This window comes from Canis aureus, chromosome 14 (genome assembly GCF_053574225.1).
Source record: "Canis aureus isolate CA01 chromosome 14, VMU_Caureus_v.1.0, whole genome shotgun sequence".
NCBI classification, from domain to species: domain Eukaryota; kingdom Metazoa; phylum Chordata; class Mammalia; order Carnivora; family Canidae; genus Canis; species Canis aureus.
In genome coordinates this window covers 8,592,725-8,612,865 of record NC_135624.1, presented here as the reverse complement: position 1 = coordinate 8,612,865, position 20,141 = coordinate 8,592,725, and the positions used below count along the sequence as shown (strand labels likewise).

Here is a 20,141-nt window from a genome sequence, read left to right as displayed (position 1 = left end):
CCCCGATTCCGCGCCCCCTTCTCTTCTTAAGGAGTTTCCAATACCCTGAGTTGCTTTACACCCCACGGCCAATCTCGCAGTAAATCTTCTCTTGGAAATTCTAGTAACAAGAAGGCTTGCTGGTTTTCTAAAATATCACGCCCCTCCCCCCCGCCAGTCCCCCCATCAGTATTGCGTGGTCTGCAGGGTGTGCGGGAGCTCGAGCTCGAAGCCGGAGGGGAAGAGGGGGACGCGGCCTCGGGGGGCCCCGCAGGAGTAAGGCTGGGAGTCCGGGAACCACTGGGCCACTTGGCACGCAGGGCCGGCGGCGTTTCCAGAAAAAGGGGTTTTCTTGCTGTAGATTTGGATTTGGGTTGGGTCTTTTCCTTTCTTCCTTCTTTTTGTAGGCAACAAAGAAAAAAATGGAGCTTCCTGGATCTTAGTTGTAGGCTTCTAGAATCTACAATCATGCCACCAAATCTAAAAGGAAAAGGGAAATGAAGGCACAAGTCGCTGCTTCTGTTTATTCAGAGTCTTTGGAGGACACTGGCTTAAGACAGAAGGAGGCACCCTTAGAAGAGTGCTCAGGCACCACGTGGGCAGGGACTCAGAGGCCCCAAAGGGCAGGGCCTCCTGCACCAAAGCACACAGGCCCGGGGGCTGGGAGCCAGGCCTCCAAGTGAGGAGCCCCCCTTCAGCCCTGGTCGTGTGCCGTCTGGGGAAAGGTGCAGAACTTCTCTGAACCTCAGTTTCTAGATCCACGAAATGGAAATGATAACAATGCCCGCCCCGCTTACTTCCCTGCGTTGTCAGGAGAACCTCAGGAACGGAACCTTATGAACAGTGAAGCTATCTGCATGTGATGAGTAGAATGTGACTATAATAGCGCCCTGCTCAAAAGGCAAGTCACTCTGGGAAGTTGATTTGTGGTTAAAAATGATTCAGAGGGAGATTGTAAAGGCCATGGAGATTTACAAATAGATTGGTGAGATCACAGGAGTCATGAAAGGGCACCTTTGGGGGAGATGGTGCCAAGAAATGGAGAAACTGAATGGGAAGTTTAGCAGTGGCGCTGGAGGAGGAGGTGCTGCTGGGTCCCACTGGGGGAAGCTGGAGGTTTTGTTCCCTGACATGCTTGGGAATGGGGTTGGGGTAACAGCTTATGATATGAGCTTATGAATCCGTGAGTCACTGTAGCATCCAAACTGAGGGTCCCAGGCAAAAGCCAGAGCCAGGAATAAGTTTGCGGCGCCGGGGCGATGATTATGCCGTGGGATCTGTGACGAAGACACACAGGCCTGGGAGGTCTGGGAGGTGAAAAGAGTTGGACAGTCCAGGCAGGTTCTGAGAAAGCCCAGCAAGAGGTCTTGGGAGAAGGTCAGAGTGAGCGACCGATGTCTGGGCAGAGGAAGCTGACAGCAGGTGAAAGGACCTGCCACAGGGATGCAGGGGAGGCCAAGATCCGTTCTAGAGGCGCTGGAATCCTAGGCAGGGGGGCAAGGAGGCCACTCAGCAGGCTGGAAACCTGGCAGGCACCCTAGGGAACGGGATCAGAGCTACGGCCCACGGGAGGCTTGATTCCTAGGAGAGAGAAGACAACTGTGTTTAGGTCTTGCTCCTCCAGCGAGCAGTGAGGGACAGCAGGGTCCTTGAGAGCTGGGACATCTCCTTCCTCTCTGTAGCCTTCCTGCCTCGCACAGTGCCGGCCTCCAGAGGCCCTCAGCCAGTGTTCTTTGGAACGGACCAACTGATGAATGGCAAATGAATAAAGGCCAATTCAGGATACCCAACAAGCTTGGAATTCTTTTCCGCCTTTTGGTGGCCTTGGACAGCCTTTGGCTTTCTTTCTAATGCCGTGTAGCCAATGCCAGGACTACCCTCACTGTCTCTCCTGAGAACTCTTGGCCACCGGCATGCCTCCATCCTCCTTCTCTTCTCTCTCTAAGTTGTTTGCATTTAAGATGGTCGCGGTCCACTTGGTGGCTGGTTTCCATGGCAACTTGCTTCTTCAACACGCCATATCCAACCGTCTCTAGTTAGCAGCCATCGCCGTACCTTATTCAGTTCCCCGCCGTGTTTACATCCTGTCATGATACAGAATGGCTTTCATTAAGGGAACATTGTCTTCTCAGAATTAACTTTAAAAATGTACTTAAACACATTATGGCATGATTTTTTTTCAACCAGAAGTAAAAAATTTCTCCACAACTTCCTTGCCAAAAGATAAGTTTTCTTGTCATTGACTCTTCAAAACCGTCTCCTCCACACATAATGTATGCCAGCCCTGGAAAGAGTCTCCAGGAGAAGCATTTGGCTCCCAAAATAATGTCTGACTTTCAAATTTTCACCTACATCTGGGGACTCTCCCCCTGCTGGTCACTGCTGTGATCACGGCGCCCGCGGTCGCACCCTCGATACTGAGGAATGTGAGCACCAACTCGAGAAGAGAGAGGAGCAAGAGTCACAGTGCGCACGCTTAATTTTATTTTACCTTGTCATTTTTATTAGACCCACTCATTTCTGTTTTTAAGGCTTCTGATGTGGTTTGCATTAAATCTTCTGATTTAATGAAGAAGGATCTATCTGACCCATTCTTAGAATCCATCTTGCTCCACTCACAGAGTGTCTTGACTAGAGTCTCTTTCTCAGCTGTAAATGAGGAAGACTTAAGAAGCACTCAGGTGGCACCCACTAATACCAGTTCGGGGTCACCGTATCTTTTCTTTTTGATGTGGATTTTCACATCTGCTGTCAGAACTGTGCACCACAAATCACCACTTGCAGCCAGCATGCATCGGCTTGTCCTTGGTCTGGCAGCTAGTTCTCTTCCTCATTTGGGGCCCTTCACCACCTTTCCTTGCCTTCCAGAAAGCGCCAAATCGAGTCCCACATCTGGGATCTCCCACTTATAAGGACTCTCCTGGCTCAACAACGTGTATTGCAAAAGTCTTCCATTTAGATCCTTTCCTCAAAGCTCAGTGAGACTCTACGCAGACCATTTATGGTGACTAAGGTATAATCCCAATTTCCTTAGAACAACCTTCCTCTGTGCATCAAAAATCCAGTTTTGATTTCTCCTGCTCTTTTCATGCCTGCATTTAGAGATAAAGTACGCCAAGGGATATGCAAAGTTCATCCTAACTGTGCAGTTGTGCTGTGACCAATTTATGAAAAATATTTTCTAAGGAGGTGATTCTGTATACTGTACGTGGGGTAATTCTTGTAGGCAGTCTTTGCTGTACTGGGTTGGGCTGTGTCCCCTTCAAAAATACGTTCCAGTCTTAATCCCCACGACCCCAAATGTGACCTTATTTGGAAATAGAGTCTCTGAAGATATAATCAAATTAAAATGAGATCATACTGGATTATGGTGGGCCCTAGCCCAACGACTGCTGTTCTTATAATAAGAGAGAACATTGGTCACAGAAGACTGTCAGTGTGAAGACAGGAGAAACTGGAGTTATGCTGCCATGAACCAAGGAATGCAGAGGATTGCCAGCAACCACCCAGAAAAGACAAGGAAGGAGTCTTCCTTCAAGACTTTATTCAGTTTATAGCTGTGAGAGTGTAAATCTCTGTTGTTTTAAGGCACTCCGTTTGTGATCATTTGTTACAATGGCCCTAGGAAATAATGCATTCATCAACTAGAAAACTAGGGAGAGGGGAGGGGTTTGAATCTCTGAAAGTTTGTCCTGCCTCCCATGTTCAACTCCTCCAAGGATAAATGGGAATTTGCCCAGTTTGTTTCTGGGATGAGAATACTTTCTTTACTTTTGGTTGTGAGAAAACAAAACAAAACAAAACACAGAGATTTCTTCCTCCCCTGACATTGGTAACCTTATTACCCACAATACATTGAACACTTCTATTTGAGATACTCCCTAAATATTTACAGTTCCTCCTGGAGTACAAAAGCCTGATATCCTGAGGAGAGGCTACTTGTGAGCCACCCTTGACCAGGCCACACCCCACTGGGCCCTCCCCTCTGCCCAGCTAATGAATTGAATATGGCTGCCTGAGTGGACTCATGTTGCAGCAAGGCAACTTGAAGGTTGGATGTGATAAGTAATGCAGATTATAAATCGCCATTGTAAATTTTCTTCCAAGGAAAACTTTTTTAACAAAACGCTGTTAAAAAAATTTTTTTTTTATTATTATTTTTTTTTTTTGGTTCTGCCTTTGGAGAAAGAGTTCTAGAGCTAGGGGTAATGGAGCAGCTCAAGTGAAGATGGAAGCAAATCTACTGGTTTGGTAGGAAGATGATGCACTGGTCAATCGGGAAATTTAAGGACTGTTTCAGCAATAAAATCAGTTGGATATTGCCTAGAAGCAGAGTTACCAATAAAACTGACTCCAAAGCTGAGAAAATCTCGAAAATATTTGGGTCACTGACTGTGGTAGGAAATTGAGTTTTGAGATCAAGAAGGGCAAAAAAGAGGGGATGAAGAGGAGGATCCATCAGACTCACAGGCTAATAGAGCTTGGTGAAGCCCTCAAAGTCTTTGACCCCAAGTGCTACATTCTACAGACAAGGCAACTGTTGGCCTGGGGAGATAAAGCTATCAACCAAAGTTCTGGGGCTAGCAAAGGGGAGGGCCCAAATCAGAATCTGGGACTCCTCTCATAGTCCAAATTAGAGATCAAGAACTGGAGAAAGTGGGAGGGTGTAGACCTATGAATGCAGATTTTGTAGAACTGTGCTTTCCAACTGGCAACACACAAAGGAGAATATATAAAACTGAGGTTGGGCAGCCCTAGTGGCGCAGCGGTTTAGCGCTGTCTGCAGCCCAGGGCGTGATCCTGGAGACCCTGGATCGAGTCCCACGTCGAGCTCCCTGCATGGAGCCTGCTTCTCTCTCTGCCTCCCCACCCCTCGCCCCCGCATCTCTATGAATAAATAAAGTCTTTAAAAAAAAAAAAAAACGAGGTTACACAAGGCAAACTCACAGTTCGACCTTTACTCTATTTTTTTAATGTAATATTTAAATTCATTTCTAACATTTAAAGATTAGGTGATTTTCCATAAAACTCTGGGTTTCTGGCTGCTCTGGGAAAATTTCGTTGGGCTAAGACACAGAGAAAGAGCTCCTTCCTTCCCAGTGGGCCAGGCCTTGCCGGCCTACCACCCATCTGGCACAGCTGATGGCCCCAGCCTGGCCCCTGTGGGCCCTGGAGTTTGCAACCTCGGGGACGGGGTAGGGAAGAAGGACAGAGGTCCTGAGCCTGAGGCTGACAGGCAGGATCAGAAATGGCAGAGGGTGAAGGCTCCAGCAAAGGAGCCTGGAGATAAGAAAGACCAGGGAGCCTAGGTCACAGAAGCAAAGGTCTTATCCACAAATCTAGGGGACAGAGTTTTCATCTATTTTTAGATAAAGTAACAGGATGTAGAAACCAAAAAAAGTGGACAGTTCTCTGATCCTGCACAATGGTGATGACTTATGCAAAACATCCTCTTTCCTATTTTTAACTAGATCACAGAAGCTGCGTCAGAGGGCTTGCTGCTGACTAATCCTGTTGCGGTGCCTTTCTCTGAATTGCATAAATGCCATCCACATAGGCTAAAGAACATTGGAGAAGGGGAAAAAAAATCTGTAAAGATGACTGCACACAGGGCATTCTTATAAATAGTACTCTGAGTGAGATGGGGGTGTTCTGGGCCACTGCTTTCTGGAAGTTGTCTAGAATTTCATGGTTGAATGATACAGATATTCAAGGGAAATTATTTACTTATTGAAGCTGAATTAGTGATCCCATGACTGGTTTGTATTCATGGTAACAACTGTTTTCTGGTACATATCATGGAGAATTACACTGATTTTTTCTCAGCAAAATTATTTCCTAGTCGCATGAAAACCCCTATACCAGGAATAGGCATTCTGTTGGAGAAAAGGACTCAGGAATGAGAGCAAAGAGTTCTCAGTGCTTTAGAGGCAGGAGCCACATCGTGACAATGACAGGGCTTCGGTGTTGGCGGAGAGCTGGGTGACCGTGGAACACAGTCCCTTCCCAGCAGATGGAGCTGCTGCAGGTGTTGGCCACCACCTTCCCACCCCCGCTCCAACGCCCAACCCCCAACCCCCATCACTTCAGTGCGCTCCAGCTGACCACCAACGCCCATTTCTGCATCCCTTTGCCTGGGGGCTTTTTTTTATAACCAAGGAAAACCAAAGTGCCAAGGAATGAAAACCACCCAAACAGCAGCCATCCCAACCAGCAATTGGCGGCTGTTGGCGTATAAATGCCCAGTCGCTCACCCCTCAGTGGGATGACCCTAGCATGGGTTCTGCAAGCTGTTTAGCACACAAAGTAGGCTGCTGGCTTTGGCAGGCAAATACCTCACCAGAGTAATGCTGCAATAATGTTGTTTTGTTTTTAGTGCGTAGGTGTATCTGTGTAGTATGTATAGTTTTTATATGTATATATAAAATGTTTATACTGGTGTATAATGTATATGTGTATAATCTGTGTCTATGACAAATAACGTATGTATGATATGTGTTGTGTGCCTGTATGCTACTTTATATTTATGGAAGGCAATCCTGTTTTTCCATTTGCAGTGATGTTATAAAGCTTCCTTTTAAATGAGCTCTTTTTTTTTCAAGATTTTATGTATTCATTTGAGAAAGAAAGGTAGCAAGAGAGAGCACAAGCAGGGAGGAGAGGGAGAAGCAGGCTGCCCACTAGCAGGGATCCCGATGTGCAACTCAATCCCAGGACCCCAGAATCATTACCTAAGCCAAAGGCAGATGCTCAAGTGAGCCACCCAGTCCCACACTGAGCTTCCTGCAGGGAGTCTGCTTCTCTCTCGGCCTATGTCTCTGCCTCTCTCTGTGTCTCTCATGATAAATAAATAAAATCTTAAAAAAAAAAAAAAAAGCCTTGTTCAAATGATGTTTTCCAGTTTCCACACAGAGTCTGTGACCGAGCTGGGTCCTGGCCCCACTCACATGATGTGCTCACTCCCTGAGAGGCAAGACTCCAGTAGGGTCTCAAAGGCAAGAGAAAACCAGGGAAGGGAATAGGGAGAGTAGATCCAGGAGGGCACAGCTCTGAAGGGGAAAGGGGTGACTCTTTCAGGGGGCCAAGGAAAAAAGGCTTTTTAATAAAGGAAGGGCTCAGGCAGAGGGAGAATGAGGAGTATGGTGAGGAAACAGGCTGGGGATCCGATGGGAGGGAGCTCAAAAGCCTGGCGGGGGGGGGGGGGGGGTGGAAGGGAGTGACGAGTGGGTCCAGGTCTCTAAGCTGGGAAAGGACCCAGGAAAGCCATGCTTTGGGAGGCAGCACTTTAGAGAGTAGCTATTTCCAAATATTGCTTCTGGAACCAAGTAACTTAGTCTCTCTGTGCCTCAGTTTCTTCAACTTTACACCAGCAATACCATTAGAATGTCCCTCATGAGATTTTGGTGAGGATTAACGGGAGTAACACACTAAAAACAGTATCCGGTACCTACTAAGGTAGGTACCTATTATTAAATAATAGCTATTCTAATGTTTTCTATGAAGGACTGAGTCATGTCAAGAGAGGGAAGTGCCTGGCTAAGCCAGGTAGTAGGAGAGACAGAATTGGAAGACAGTACTAATTTCTAATTCAACACTTTTTCTTTGTCAGCCTCCTGTTTTAAAATGATGTCTTATTTATTTTCTTGTGTGTATTAGCATTTGCACTTGCAAGACACAGCACCCGTGTTTAGTACAAACGTACCTCCATGATGCTTTCCTTTTGGGAAAACAGTTTTGATCGATTTCTTTCACTCCCTAATTAATATATCACAGTTAGAGTGAGCACCCTGCTCACTTTGAAAAAACAAGGCTTTCAAAAAAAAAAAGAAAAAACAAGGCTTTCAATTTTCATGTCTTCAGCCACTGACATCGTAGCCTGACTTTAAACCGTGTGAAATTACGTATGACATTTAGAATTTAATAACTGTTCTGATGGCTTGTGTCTGTGGAGAAAATAACGTTTATTTTGACCAAATGCTATCTTTTCCCTTTTTCATCAAATAAATCATACTTAGGACCTGAGCGCTTCTGTTGTTCTTTATGATTCACTGATCAACCATGAAAGGACACACAAATACTTCAGTATTTGAAATTTGAAATTCAGGTGACGGCGTGTTGGTGATTCTCTCCAGGAGACTGTGGTCTCTCAAAGAATCAGAGACTAAGGGATGGCAGCTTCCTCAGAGATTCTGTAGCCCAGCTCCTTCCTCTTTACACATGAGAAAATTCAGCTCAGAAAGGTGCAGTGAATTTTGCAAAGTCATCTAGCTAGTGGGTGGTAAGAGGGATTTTGAACCCATTTGTGTTTTCCGACTTTGCCCCATTGCATCACTTCCAACATCAACCATCAACCTGTGCACTTCTAAAAAGCCTTCCTGCATTATCAGGCAGGCAAATCCAGCCTGCCACTTGGTTTTGCAATAATGTTTATGGAAACATGGTCATACTCACACATTCACTCTTTGTCTGTGATTGCTTTCTCACTACCCCGGCAGAGGGGAGAGGGGTTGCAACAGAGACCCCTATGCGGCAAAGCCTGACATATTTATTATCTGTCCCTTCACAAAAAAGAGTTTGTCTCTCTGTGTGTCTCTCATGAGTAAATAAATAAATATCTTAAAGAACCAGAAAAAAAGAAAAAAAAAAAAAAAGAGTTTGCCAATCCCTGTTGTGGACCAAGTCTGGTTGAAACTCTTTTTTGTTGTTGTTTGTTTGGGTTTGTTTTATGCTTTTTGTATCAGACCTTACTGTCAAAAATTGTAAAAGGTGAGATTGAGCAAGGAGCAATGGGAAAGGAGAAAGAAGAAAGTGCTAACATTTATCTAATTTGGGGAGATTATATATGTCATTTCATTTATTTCTCAGAAAGATGCTATTGATTACTATGTTAAGCCCCATTTTATAAATAAAAACATTGAGGCTCAGAGAGCTAAGAGTTAAGTCACTTAAATTGATGTCACTAATAATTAGCGGAACTAGGATTTGAATCCTGCCTTCTGCATTCTAAAAATGTTTTCTTTTTTAAAAATTTTTTATTTATTTATTAGAGAGAGAGCACAAATGCAGGGGGAGCAGCAGCAGAGGGAAGGAAGAAGCCACCTCCCCACAGAATAGGGAGCCCGATGTAGGTCTTGATCCCAGGACCCTGGAATCATGACCTGAGCTAAAGGCAGCCGCTTAACCCACTGAGCCACCCAGGGGCCCCAAATCTGTTCTTTCTTCTGTACCATGACTGTCATAGTTGAGGTTACTTTCATTTTTTAAAAATGTGATATAGTATCCCCTAACTTGAGAGAGTTTAATTAAGACATAGTATTGGGTACCAAACTATGTTTGGTAGTTAATGACTAGTTACGATGATCGAGTTTATGACACATCATCAGTTTTGTTTTTGTTTGGATAGAGAGTTGGGCTGCAGAAGGTGAAAACAAAGTAATTTTTGACAATTCACATTTTGGATTATTGAAAAATCCTGATGGATTAATAGCTCGTTCAGTAACCAGTAGAATGGAAGTTCCAAGTGTATGCCCACACCACCAATCACATCGATACCATGTAGACATGTTTTTATTTAATCAGTAACCCATCCTCTCCAAAGCTTGCCATAGTTCTCTAAAGCAGTGGTTCACAAATTTGCCAAATCATCTAAACCCCCGCTTCACTCCACGAAGTCCCTTAGAATACAGACTCTGACGGGCACTGAGGGGGACACTTGATGGGATGAGCACTGGGTGTTATTCTGCATGTTGGTAAATTGAACACCAATAAAAAATTAATTTATATACTCAAAAAAAAAAAAAAAAAGAATACAGACTCCCAGGACCCTCCCCCAAATCTCCAGTCAGTGTATCTGAATTCAGGTTTGAGAACCTGTAATTTTTCTTTTTCTTTAACCTCTGGAGGCAATTCTGATGACCAGCCAGCTTTGGGAACCTCTGCTCTGGGTAATGATCAGATGGACAGTCTGTATCTTTGTCACAATTCCTCTTGGTCTTCCTCTAACCTCTAACCTTCCTCTTGTGTCTTGTGTCCTCTAACCCATCCCCTTCCTGAGCCCCATGCTGTGGGCAGTGGGTACATTGTTCCTCCTCTTTGCTGAGTAAGGCTGGGGGCGGGGGACCTTACATGCCTCAGTATCCAGGAAAGTAGTGCAAACACTTTCTGCCTTTGTCATAGTGACTTGGCTGGTTTTACTTTTATTTCTATCATTGCCTTTTGCACTTTCCATTTGCATTTGCCTAAAATTTCTCAAATGACAAATCCAACTCTGATTTCCTGTTTTTTGATTATAAAAGTGAGGTTTATAGACACCCAGAATTTAGATGATAAAAGGCTAATATCCCCTGTACCCTGTTATTCATCTTTCTTTCCTTTTCTGCTTTTAGAAATGTCACTGCAACCGTTAGGGATTAAAACCAAAAAAGACTTTGAACCCTGAAAGTTTGTGGGTCTCAGCCACCCGTTAATTTAAATCTTTCCTCCCTGCTGTGTGGGGGTTATATTAACCTAATAAAACAGGCTTTTAAGTATATATACATAACCAAGTTCAGCCCACAGCTGTTTTCTTAATGAGTTCCTCTTTCTTCCATAGTATAAGTTAACTAAAATAATTGACCTTAATGGTGTTTTCACTATGAATGACTTTGGGTGAGAAAGCTAGTTTTTACTTTCATAGGATGAGATGCGTTTGTTTCTTTCTCTTAGGTGAATTAAGACAAAAATATATGATGTGTGAAGATAATGTATCCCATATTATAAATAGTATTGATGAGGTCCTCATCAAGAAAGCAGCAGATATCAAATAGAAAGAGGAAACACAATGTTTAACATGCCGAGAAGAACAGTAAATGAGATCTATTACTGTAAAAGTGTTGAGAATTAGTGCATCTCAGCCTCAAAAGATAACAGATGTGAAGCCAATGAGGACATCGGAATGACACTCAAAATATTGTAACAAATATGGCACCAAGCTGGGATTCGTGAGGTGAGACAGCAATAATGTAATATCTTTTATAAGCCATTAAAATTAGAGGTGAAAAAGGAAGCACTATTAAATTACCTTGGGCGGTATCTTTCCACCTCCAGAGATAAACAGAGCACATTTCACAATAGATGTCTCAAGAAATTTAACTAACTGTTCATTTAAATCTAAAGTAGATAAGCTGTAATTAAATAAGCATTTTATATCCCAGTTAGACCGGCCTTAATGAGCAAGTCTAAATCTTGTTTTCAGGATCAAATTGCATTTTGTGACAGCACCTCCTTGCCAGGCTGCCCTTACAGTAGGGACAAGCACTTCAAAGGAAGGGCAAACGTGCCTAACAGAGAGACAAGACACTCTCCAGAAGTCTCATGAACTGTTCAAAGTCACAGTGCATTGGAAACAACAGAGGTTATGCTGCTTCAGAAAAGTGATTTTGATTTCAGGGAATTAAGACCCATTTACTTCAAGGGGTAAACTAGGCATTCATAATAGGCCAGGGCAGAGATCCTGGCCACAGTGCCCTTGGCACTTACCAAAACCTAATGTATATTGTTTTTTTTTTTAATTTAATTTTTTTTAAAGATTTTATTTATTTATTCATGATAGTCACACAGAGAGAGACAGAGAGGCAGAGACACAGGCAGAGGGAGAAGCAGGCTCCATGCACCGGGAGCCCGATGTGGGATTCGATCCCGGGTCTCCAGGATCGCGCCCCGGGCCAAAGGCAGGCGCCAAACTGCTGCGCCACCCAGGGATCCCCCCTAATGTATATTGTTATTTATTATCTAAGCACATGTCTGTCTTCCCAACTAGACTGAAAGCATCCCAAAGGCAGAGACCAAGGTGAACTGTCTGGACATCACCAGTACCTTCTACGTGGCCTAAGAGTTCATTCTAGTTGTTGGTTTGATGCTGTTAGGTAGATAAGTAGGTTAGTTAATTAACAGAATTTAGAAGCACAAAAGGATCCAATTCCTTCTAAAAATTTGGCAGTTCATTCTTTGCCTCTGTTAATATGCACCAGATCCCTTCTCTGTAGGAGGGATAAATGCAAAATGAATACAAACATTCACGCATTGTATCCATTTATTAATATATATACATGTGTTTATTTAGAAAACACAACAAAGTATGAAATCATTAGAATGATTTGAATTAAATCAACCAAAACTACAAATGCATCTTCATCTTCTCAAATCCTTTTTTGGTTGGAGTCATGCCAATTACATCAGCATTTGCCGGAGTATGGACTGCAGAACTGGCCCTAGATGATGCTAATAATTATTGCAGATAAAATCATTCCATGGTTTAATGATTTGAGGTGAAATAAGATTTAAAGAGCTTTCTTTATTATAGGGTTTTGCAAGTTTTTGAATTGTGCCAACATGCTGTATGAATCTTCAAAGTTAGAAGGTAGATGGTATGGATTTACTAACTCATGTAACTCTTTTTATGGAACAATTGAGAGACTGGTATGGTCTGAGGAACACACTTTGGGAAATGCTGAATCAGACACATTTTTTTTTCAGACACATTTTTAATGGAGGTTCCTCTGTTAGAGAAATTTCACAGTTAAATACCTGAACTGAAAGACCTGCAAATCTGTAAAACTTCCTAGACTTGTGGTTCTCAATCCTGGCTGCTCATTAAAATCACCTGGGAGCTTTCAACAAGCCAGTGCGAAGGCCTCAGCCCCAGCCAGCTGAGTCAGAGTCTCTGAGGGTGAGCCCTCCAATCTTTAAGAGGAAATAATGCCTACCTCACAGAATTGTTGTGAAACCTAAAGGAGATCATATATGTAAAATGCCTCCTCTCGTGCCTGAAACAAAGTTTGGTCTTTGGGGCAATGTTTCTTTCTGGAGACAGTGTAAAGTTCTAATGAAGAAATGCAGATGATATTATGGAAGTAGAAAATCACTATTTGGGGGCACCTGGGTCGCTCAATGGTTGAGCATCTGCCTTTTGGCTCAGGCCATGATCCTGGGGTCCTGGGATCGAGTCCTGTACCGGGCTTCTCACAGGGAGCCTGCTTCTTCCTCTGCCTATGTCTCTGCCTCTCTCATGAATAAATAAATGAAATTAAAAAAAAAAAGGAAATAACTATTTGGCCACACCCTAGTTCTGCGTTGACAGATACTAACAATATATGAAAAACAGGATATTTGCATCACCTAAATATTTCCCCACAATGTACTCAGTAATTACAAAGGGAAAAGCAGTAACTTTACCATGGAAAACTCTGGCAGACCCCATCTTAACTAAATGATGAAAGGTAATCTCATCAGTAATGAGACATCCACACCACATGACCCCTGGTATAAGGGAACACTGAGAAGATTATATCATGCCGTCTGTAGTATTCTTGCCAAAAATACATCATCTGGAGGAACTATACAAGGAAACATCAGGCAAACTCAAATCGAAGAACATTTTACAAAATTACTGACCATACTTTTCAAAAGTGTCAACATTAAAGAAAAAGAGAGACTGAAGAATAGTCCTCAACTGAAGGAGGGGGAGAAACTAAATGCATTGTGGGAGCCTGGATTGACTCAAGGACCAGAAAAAGAGTATTAGTAGAACAACTGGCATGAATTCAATAAGCTCTGTACATTATGCATTTTTCAAGGTTGTTTAGCTGGTTCTTAGGGATGATGGATGAAGGGTAAATGGAACTTTGTACTATTCTGCAACTTTTTTGTAAGTCTAAAAAGTTTTCAAAATGCAAAGTTAAAATATTAGAAAAACTTAACGATTCTATTTCTGTTTCATTCAGGGGCTTTCAAGATAATGGAATCAATATTTGAAGAGGTTTTTCTCCCTCCTGGGTATTTGGAGTTTAAGGGAAATAGGCCCCTAGACTATGTAGTCTACACTGAGCATGGTAGAAAGCGGCCCAGGATGGTCACTTTAACAAGCATTTCCTGTGGTTTGGATACATGTGATCCCTAGGCAGCCTTGTCATAAATACCAGGTAGAGGATTTAGTAGAAGAAATAAAAACAAAAGTGGTCCGGGAAAGAAGAGGGTAGGAGCTGAGGTAGTGGTGAAGAGAAATTAGGAGCTGCTAGATACAGATTTCCAGAAATGTCTTTCGTGTTTGAATAAGGACACAGGGAAGGGAGAAACAGTTCTGGGGGTAGAGAATAGCTATGAAAGATATTTAAAAGGGCAGAGAAGGGACAGAAGAGTTTAAGGATATTTTCCTGGCATTATACGTGTATATTCTCCTTGGCATTTGCCTGTAAGCCTACAGTAGAGATTTTTATTTTTTCCAATTTTTGCTCTGTTTTTTTTTTTTTTTTTCCTTTGAATATTACTCTGTGCTGAGACTCATCCTCCAGGGGTCTGGTTATAATTTCCTGCTACACTGTGATGCAGTCCAGATCATGTGCCTTGTTTGGAAGACAGATGACAAAGCCATTTACCTGATAGCCCTTTGGCCTTATGAAGAAAAGTGGTTTGGCCTGCGAACAAACCCCTGAAGGACCACAGAACACAGTTCTCTGCTGTGGGCAGGAATAGGGACCTGCCTTGGAGGACCCGAGGAGACCTGCTGCAGTGGTGTGGCTGAGGAGCTCCTTGGAATCTCTCATGGATCGTCTTCATCTGCATTGCCCACCTGCTTCTTCCTAATCATTTTCAGTACAGGAAGCCAGAAGTGAATCTGAAGAGACAAAATGATGGATGAATGAGCATTAGAGTCACTTCAAATGCCTCTGACATAAGCTTTTCATCGTGGGACTGCTGGCATCAGGAGAAAGCAAAAGACTTCAAAATGGCCAGAAACTTTATCCTTGTGGGTTATCTTAGTGTTTCATTGTTTATGAGCTTTTTCCCGATTCTGTGAGTTGTCGGGAGCTGATAGCAGCAATGCTAATGATTCCTGTCCGTGGACATGAAAATAACTTTCACTCTATAGAGTGCAATTACTTGCCCATCCACCTTGTGGCAGAAGCCAGCTTTGCATCCAGTAAGCTCATTTATTCTGGTGTTCCTGATGGCTTATATGTGTGTGTGCTTTGAATTATTCTTTGAATTGGCTGGAATTTCTTACTGTTCCCTCATTAATTAATTAGTTAAATGAAATATTTGAAAGGATTCATGTTATGTGTAGGAAGTTATTATGTGACCATATATGCATATAAATATGCATGTTTTTAATATATAAAACCATCATCATCATCATCATCTATATATACACCATATTTATATTTTAATGGTGGACAATGAACAAGTTCTTTGAAGTTTACCAGGCTGTAATAGACAGTTCCCTCTCTTATTAATTTGTCTTTGGTGTGATAAATAACTCTTAATAGGCCCCAGGTCTTCCCACAAGCCTCTCTACTATGGCTGAACATGCCCACTTGAAATCAGAGTTTTGAAAAATAGCTTGTAGAATCACCCAGACCAGCATTCAAAATCATGAAGCTAAGAGCCTTAGACACGCACATTGTTCATCTTCTCCCCCCAGCGCCCCATCTGTTACTAGGGACGGAAGCCCTAACGTGAAGTTGAAGAGTGCTTTCAAAGTCCACTTGTCCTTTAAACTCAAAATCTCTTTCATGACAGGTTACACCCGCATCCTGGCCTTGCCTTTGTAAAATAGAGACGCTGTTTACTGTTCCCTCCTTCCACCGCCTGCTTTGATCTTTTCTTCAGTAGCTTCCCATGCAGGTATCGGATGCGCCTCTCCTGCACGCTGGGGTAGAAGGAGGCCGACACCAGGATTTTAAGTTGCGTCAGGATGGAGGACAGCAGGCCCAGCACCACTAGTGTCCCAAGAATAATGCTGAGAGGAATCCAGGTCTTCGACAGAAGGAGCTTTGGTGCAGGGATGCAGGTTGGTTCGAACAGAGATATGTTAAAAGGAGAATCACGGATGATGTCTTGAGTTCCTTGCTCCTAAAATGGAAGAATAAAATCTTTAAAATTCATGCCATTGTTGCCTGCCGCACTGGTCTTTCTCAGTCCGGCCCTACAGGGCATAGCATTGATCTGAAAACATGCAGGAGCTGCAACATGTTGCAGCTACGGCAACTCCTGTGTGCTATGGTCAGGATAAAGAGAAGGGCCGAGGCCTTATTTGAAGTTATTGCAGAGTTTTTCCAAAGTGCGTTTGTGGGAAATATAGATTCCTTTGAGAGAAAGGGTATCAGATACGTTTGTCTACTCTGTCCTTTCTTTGCAGAGTCGGGATGCTCATGAGACTGTTGAAGTTTCTGCTGAAGATGTCAAAGAAATCCATTCAAGTTTAGCCTGCAAATGTGACCACATAACCCAGTTTTATGGAACACCTGTCTCTATACTGTAGGACATGTAAGAAAGATGAAGGATGATTTTAGCTCAACTAGAGGAGAAGATTTTAGAAACATAGACCTGGTTGTATCTCCCCATCTTGACAAATACTCTGACAGCAGACCACAAGGTCACAAAGAGGTGGAAGCATTAAATTATGTTCTTTTTTTTTTTTTTTTTTTAATTATGTTCTAAGTCAACCTTCTAGACATTGGAGATGGGGAATTATTCTTAGTGTAAGGATAGTAAGAACAGTATTTGCTGAAGGTGGCTTTAAATCCTATCTGTAGACATCTCAAACAGGACATTTTCTCATTTCTCCTGGATGCTCGGGTGGAAAATGCTCCTTTCTGCTTGAAGGCAAGAGGACAAACCAGTTGCCCTCAATGGACTGACACAGAGGACAGAGGATGACATTGAGCACCCCCAGTCAAGCCACCTGCAAGAGTAGCACGTGCTGATTCAGCGCTTTGCTTTCCCTGACCTGAGAAAGTCATTTCATCTCCCCATGGATTTGTTTTCTAATTTGGTAAAACAGGAATTAATGGACCAGATCTTGCCCATGAATAAACTACTCCCAGTGTAAATTAAGCATGTTGGGGATGGAGCATTAACCTTACAGCTGGGAGTCCTTAGTAAGTTATTATCACCGCTGCACCCCAGAGCCCTGGGGCCAGGAAGAGGAAATGACTTCTCCAGAAGAACACAGCCACATCTAGAGAACAAAGTGCACCAGGTACTGATCTACCCCAGTACCTGCGAAGACTCTGGACACTTCAAATCCGGGCCTCTCTCCAAACGTCAAGTCAAATCTATCATTTCCCCGGCCCTATACCTAAGCAAACAAAAGCATTTGTGTTGCCTCTCCTTTTCTCTTATTAAAAAGATGGCTCGCCTACAATTAAATAGAGAGATTTCAGTTCCCAGAGCGAAAGGCATGCTCTCTCTTTAATACTGTTGAAGAAACAAGCACATCAACTGACTCAGTGATGAGAAATCCTGCAATAAAAAAGCAGCGGGTATATGGTCTGGGAAGAAATTAGTCTGGGAATCTAACTGGGGATTTTGCAATTGGGAGTCAGGGCTTCATAAAGATTGAGTCAACATTTTTGTACAGGTTTGGTAGAGGGTAATGCGGGAGACAAATGAATTCTCTCAAAATGCTGAGCAATATTCTAAATGATACCCTCATGTTTTAAAACGTGTTTACCTCTCCTAAGTAAACAATTTGCCAAGAGAGCGTTGAGTAATGGACCGAGGACCCGCTCTGCTATCAGACAGTCCTGAGAAGTTAATGCAGACAATTGCTATGCACAAGGAGGTGCTCAGTAACCATGTTATTTTTACTTACAATGTCCACCTATCCAGCTAGCTCACTTTGGGTCATTTCCCTTATTTCTTCTTTGCATAAAACACTTACTTAAAATCATATGAGAGTGGGAGAGAAATACTGGCAAACTTTGAGGTGATATTTCTCTCCCTGCTGGACCTCTCCTTTGCAAACCTGTGGCAATGGAGGGACCAGGAGCCTCTAAGGGGATGCTGGGGTAAGGGCAGGCATGACGGGAGAAAGCTTGAGAGGAGCCCCATAGCGGTCTCATACCCACATGTGCCCCAGCTCCCACTGCTCTGCTGTCACTATAGGAGCACGTGGCGGCCTCCCCCACCAGGATGTGAGCGTGCCGTGGCAGGTGGCAAAGCTTAGACATCTTTGCATCCCCAGGACCCAGTGACGCCCATAAATGTATTTGTCAAGACATTGTCACTGAAAGCTTCTGGGCTTTTTTGGGAAGGCAGATCTTGCTTTTTTTCTCCTTCTGTCTAAAATGGTGAGAATTCACAAAACAGGCATAGGGTATTGGCTGAGAGAGAAATAAATGAGAGAGAAGAGAAAAGAGAAGGGAGGAGAGGAAGACTTGACCGAGGAAAGAAGAGAAAGGAGAATGGGTTGGAGGACAGGAAGGGAGAGACCCTTTTACCTGCCAGCCCTAAGATCAGGCATGTCTGACAATCTAGTTTGGCTTTCACCTAAAACACTGCTCCCAGGCAAGGCACCTGGTGGCCCAGTCAGTTAAGTGGCTGCCTTTGGTTCAGGTCATGATCCCAGGGTCTTGGGGTGGACCCCCGTGTCAGGCTCCCTGCATGATAGGAATCCAGCTTCTCCCTCTCTACGACTTGTGTTCTCATATTCTCTTTCTCTCAAATAAATAAATAAAATTTAAGAAAAAAGAAAAAAAAACCCTGTTACCCTTATCCCCCTCCCTGCTCCAGATATCTAGAGCAACCCGGTATCTTGTAATTAACTGAATTCCTCAGGGGCAGCAGAGTGTTTGGGGTGATCATCTTGTAGAAACAGCCCAGGATTAGAGGGGCCGAGCCCACCTACCTGCTGAGCCAGAAGAATTGGGGAGGAAAGTGTGGTGCTACAGGAGGACCCCATGCCCAGATAAAGAGCAATGGAAAGTGGGGCTTCAGAGGAGGGCTTGCAAACACCTTTTCTGCCACTTCCTTCTAAGAGTTCCCCTACTGTAGCTTGACAAAAGCAAGGGAAAATCAGACGTGTGCAGACAGCTGTGGGTGTTCTCACCAGCCCAGGCTAGCGCACTCCACCCCAGCATGCACAACACCCACACACCCACTCACACACCAGGCACACACATGCATGCACACACATGCATGCACACACACATCCCACTTAGCTCAGCTTCACCATTTCTGGGTTTTAATAAAATCAAGACAATATCTGACAATATCCACATTCTCTGAGATGCTCACATAATCACAAACGTCCCCAGAGAAGAATGGAAAGAGAGAAAACAGGATGCATGAAAACCGTGGTGCTCTTGGTTGGGGACACAGCTGCCAATAGGAGCAAGAACAGAGGAGAGGAAGACAGATTCCCTGAGACTTGGGGGGCACCAGCTCAGAGAAACACACTATCTTGACTAATGGTGACTGTCAAAGATCCATCCAGTGGCCTTCAGCTCCATTCTTTTGAGTGGACTTTAGATCAGTGTTTCTCCGTTGTGGCCACACATCTGAATTACTTGGAGAGTTTCTAAACCCAACCCCCCTCCAACCCGGCTCACCCCAATCCATTTAAATCTGGTTCCTGGGGTGTTTGTTCCCTTGCTTGGGTTGACGGCGATGATGCTGTGCAGCCACGGTACAGAACCACTGGTTGAGAAGGCCCTTGCTTTTCGGCGCCTGAGCCAAAGTATCTCAAAGTGTGATCTGTGGACTACCTACTCTGAAATCACATGGAGAGCTCATTAAAGGTACTCTCCTTTTTAAGATAGATTCTCTGTAAATTGAGGCCTGAGACTCTGTGTCCATCCCAGGAAGTGCTTAAAGCACACCTTTGGTTGAGAACCACTGCCCTAAAAAAAACAAGGTAGCTGTTTTCATTGTTTCAGTGGGTATTACCGTGTACTAAGACCAGCACTAGTACCAGTACTAGCACTAGAAACATTTGGTTACTTAGCAGCCACCCCCTTTTTTTTCAGTGACCAGCCTCTTAAACGCTATGCTGATGCATTGGGAGGCCTCCTGTGCTGTGTGAAGGCTCAAGATGCAAAGAAAAGTTCTCATTCACAGAAGGTGCTCAAAGTCAATTTGCATAGGTACCACGGGGAGAGGAAGAAGGACCTTAGGGTTACGCCAGGTACTCTTGCTTGAGAACCAGCTTCATGTGCCACATCAGAGACATCTATTCCTTCATTTCAGTGTTTGCTGACTGGAGAAAGCTAAAAAATGCCCCCTCCCCCACCACCAAGATATAAGATCCTAATGCAGGAAATCTAGAAATGTTACTTTATCTGGAAAAAAGGACTTGGCAGAAATGACTAAGTCTAGGACCTTGAGATGGAGAATTTACCCTG

At 43.7% G+C, this 20,141-nt stretch overlaps 1 protein-coding gene and 1 long non-coding RNA gene across 5 annotated transcripts in view; one reads left to right on the top strand and one right to left on the bottom strand.

The window, feature by feature from the left end:
* Positions 1–606: 606 nt before the first annotated feature.
* Positions 607–20,141, bottom strand: part of DCSTAMP (dendrocyte expressed seven transmembrane protein) — a 30,631-nt gene continuing 11,096 nt past the window's right edge. The window contains exons 3-5 of one of the 2 annotated variants that reach the window (XR_013351503.1): positions 15,559–15,867; positions 14,391–14,629; positions 607–2,063 (exon numbers count right to left, since the gene is read on the bottom strand). Coding sequence is in view for 1 of the 2 variants with exons in the window: in XM_077846925.1 (XP_077703051.1) it covers positions 14,555–14,629; positions 15,559–15,867 (384 nt within the window). In the remaining variant the exon portion in view is untranslated. Of the gene's footprint in view, positions 2,064–9,545; positions 14,630–15,558; positions 15,868–20,141 lie in introns of those variants that run through there. The other variant, XM_077846925.1, reaches the window with a different exon arrangement.
* On the top strand, positions 4,896–18,434 carry LOC144283147 (uncharacterized). 3 transcript variants are annotated; one of them, XR_013351506.1, is made up of 5 exons: positions 4,896–6,974; positions 7,330–7,434; positions 10,684–10,963; positions 15,640–15,805; positions 16,154–18,434. It is a non-coding gene; the product is annotated as an uncharacterized LOC144283147 (long non-coding RNA). The 3 variants fall into 3 exon arrangements; XR_013351504.1 differs by having other exon boundaries at positions 15,628–15,805; XR_013351505.1 differs by having other exon boundaries at positions 15,625–15,805.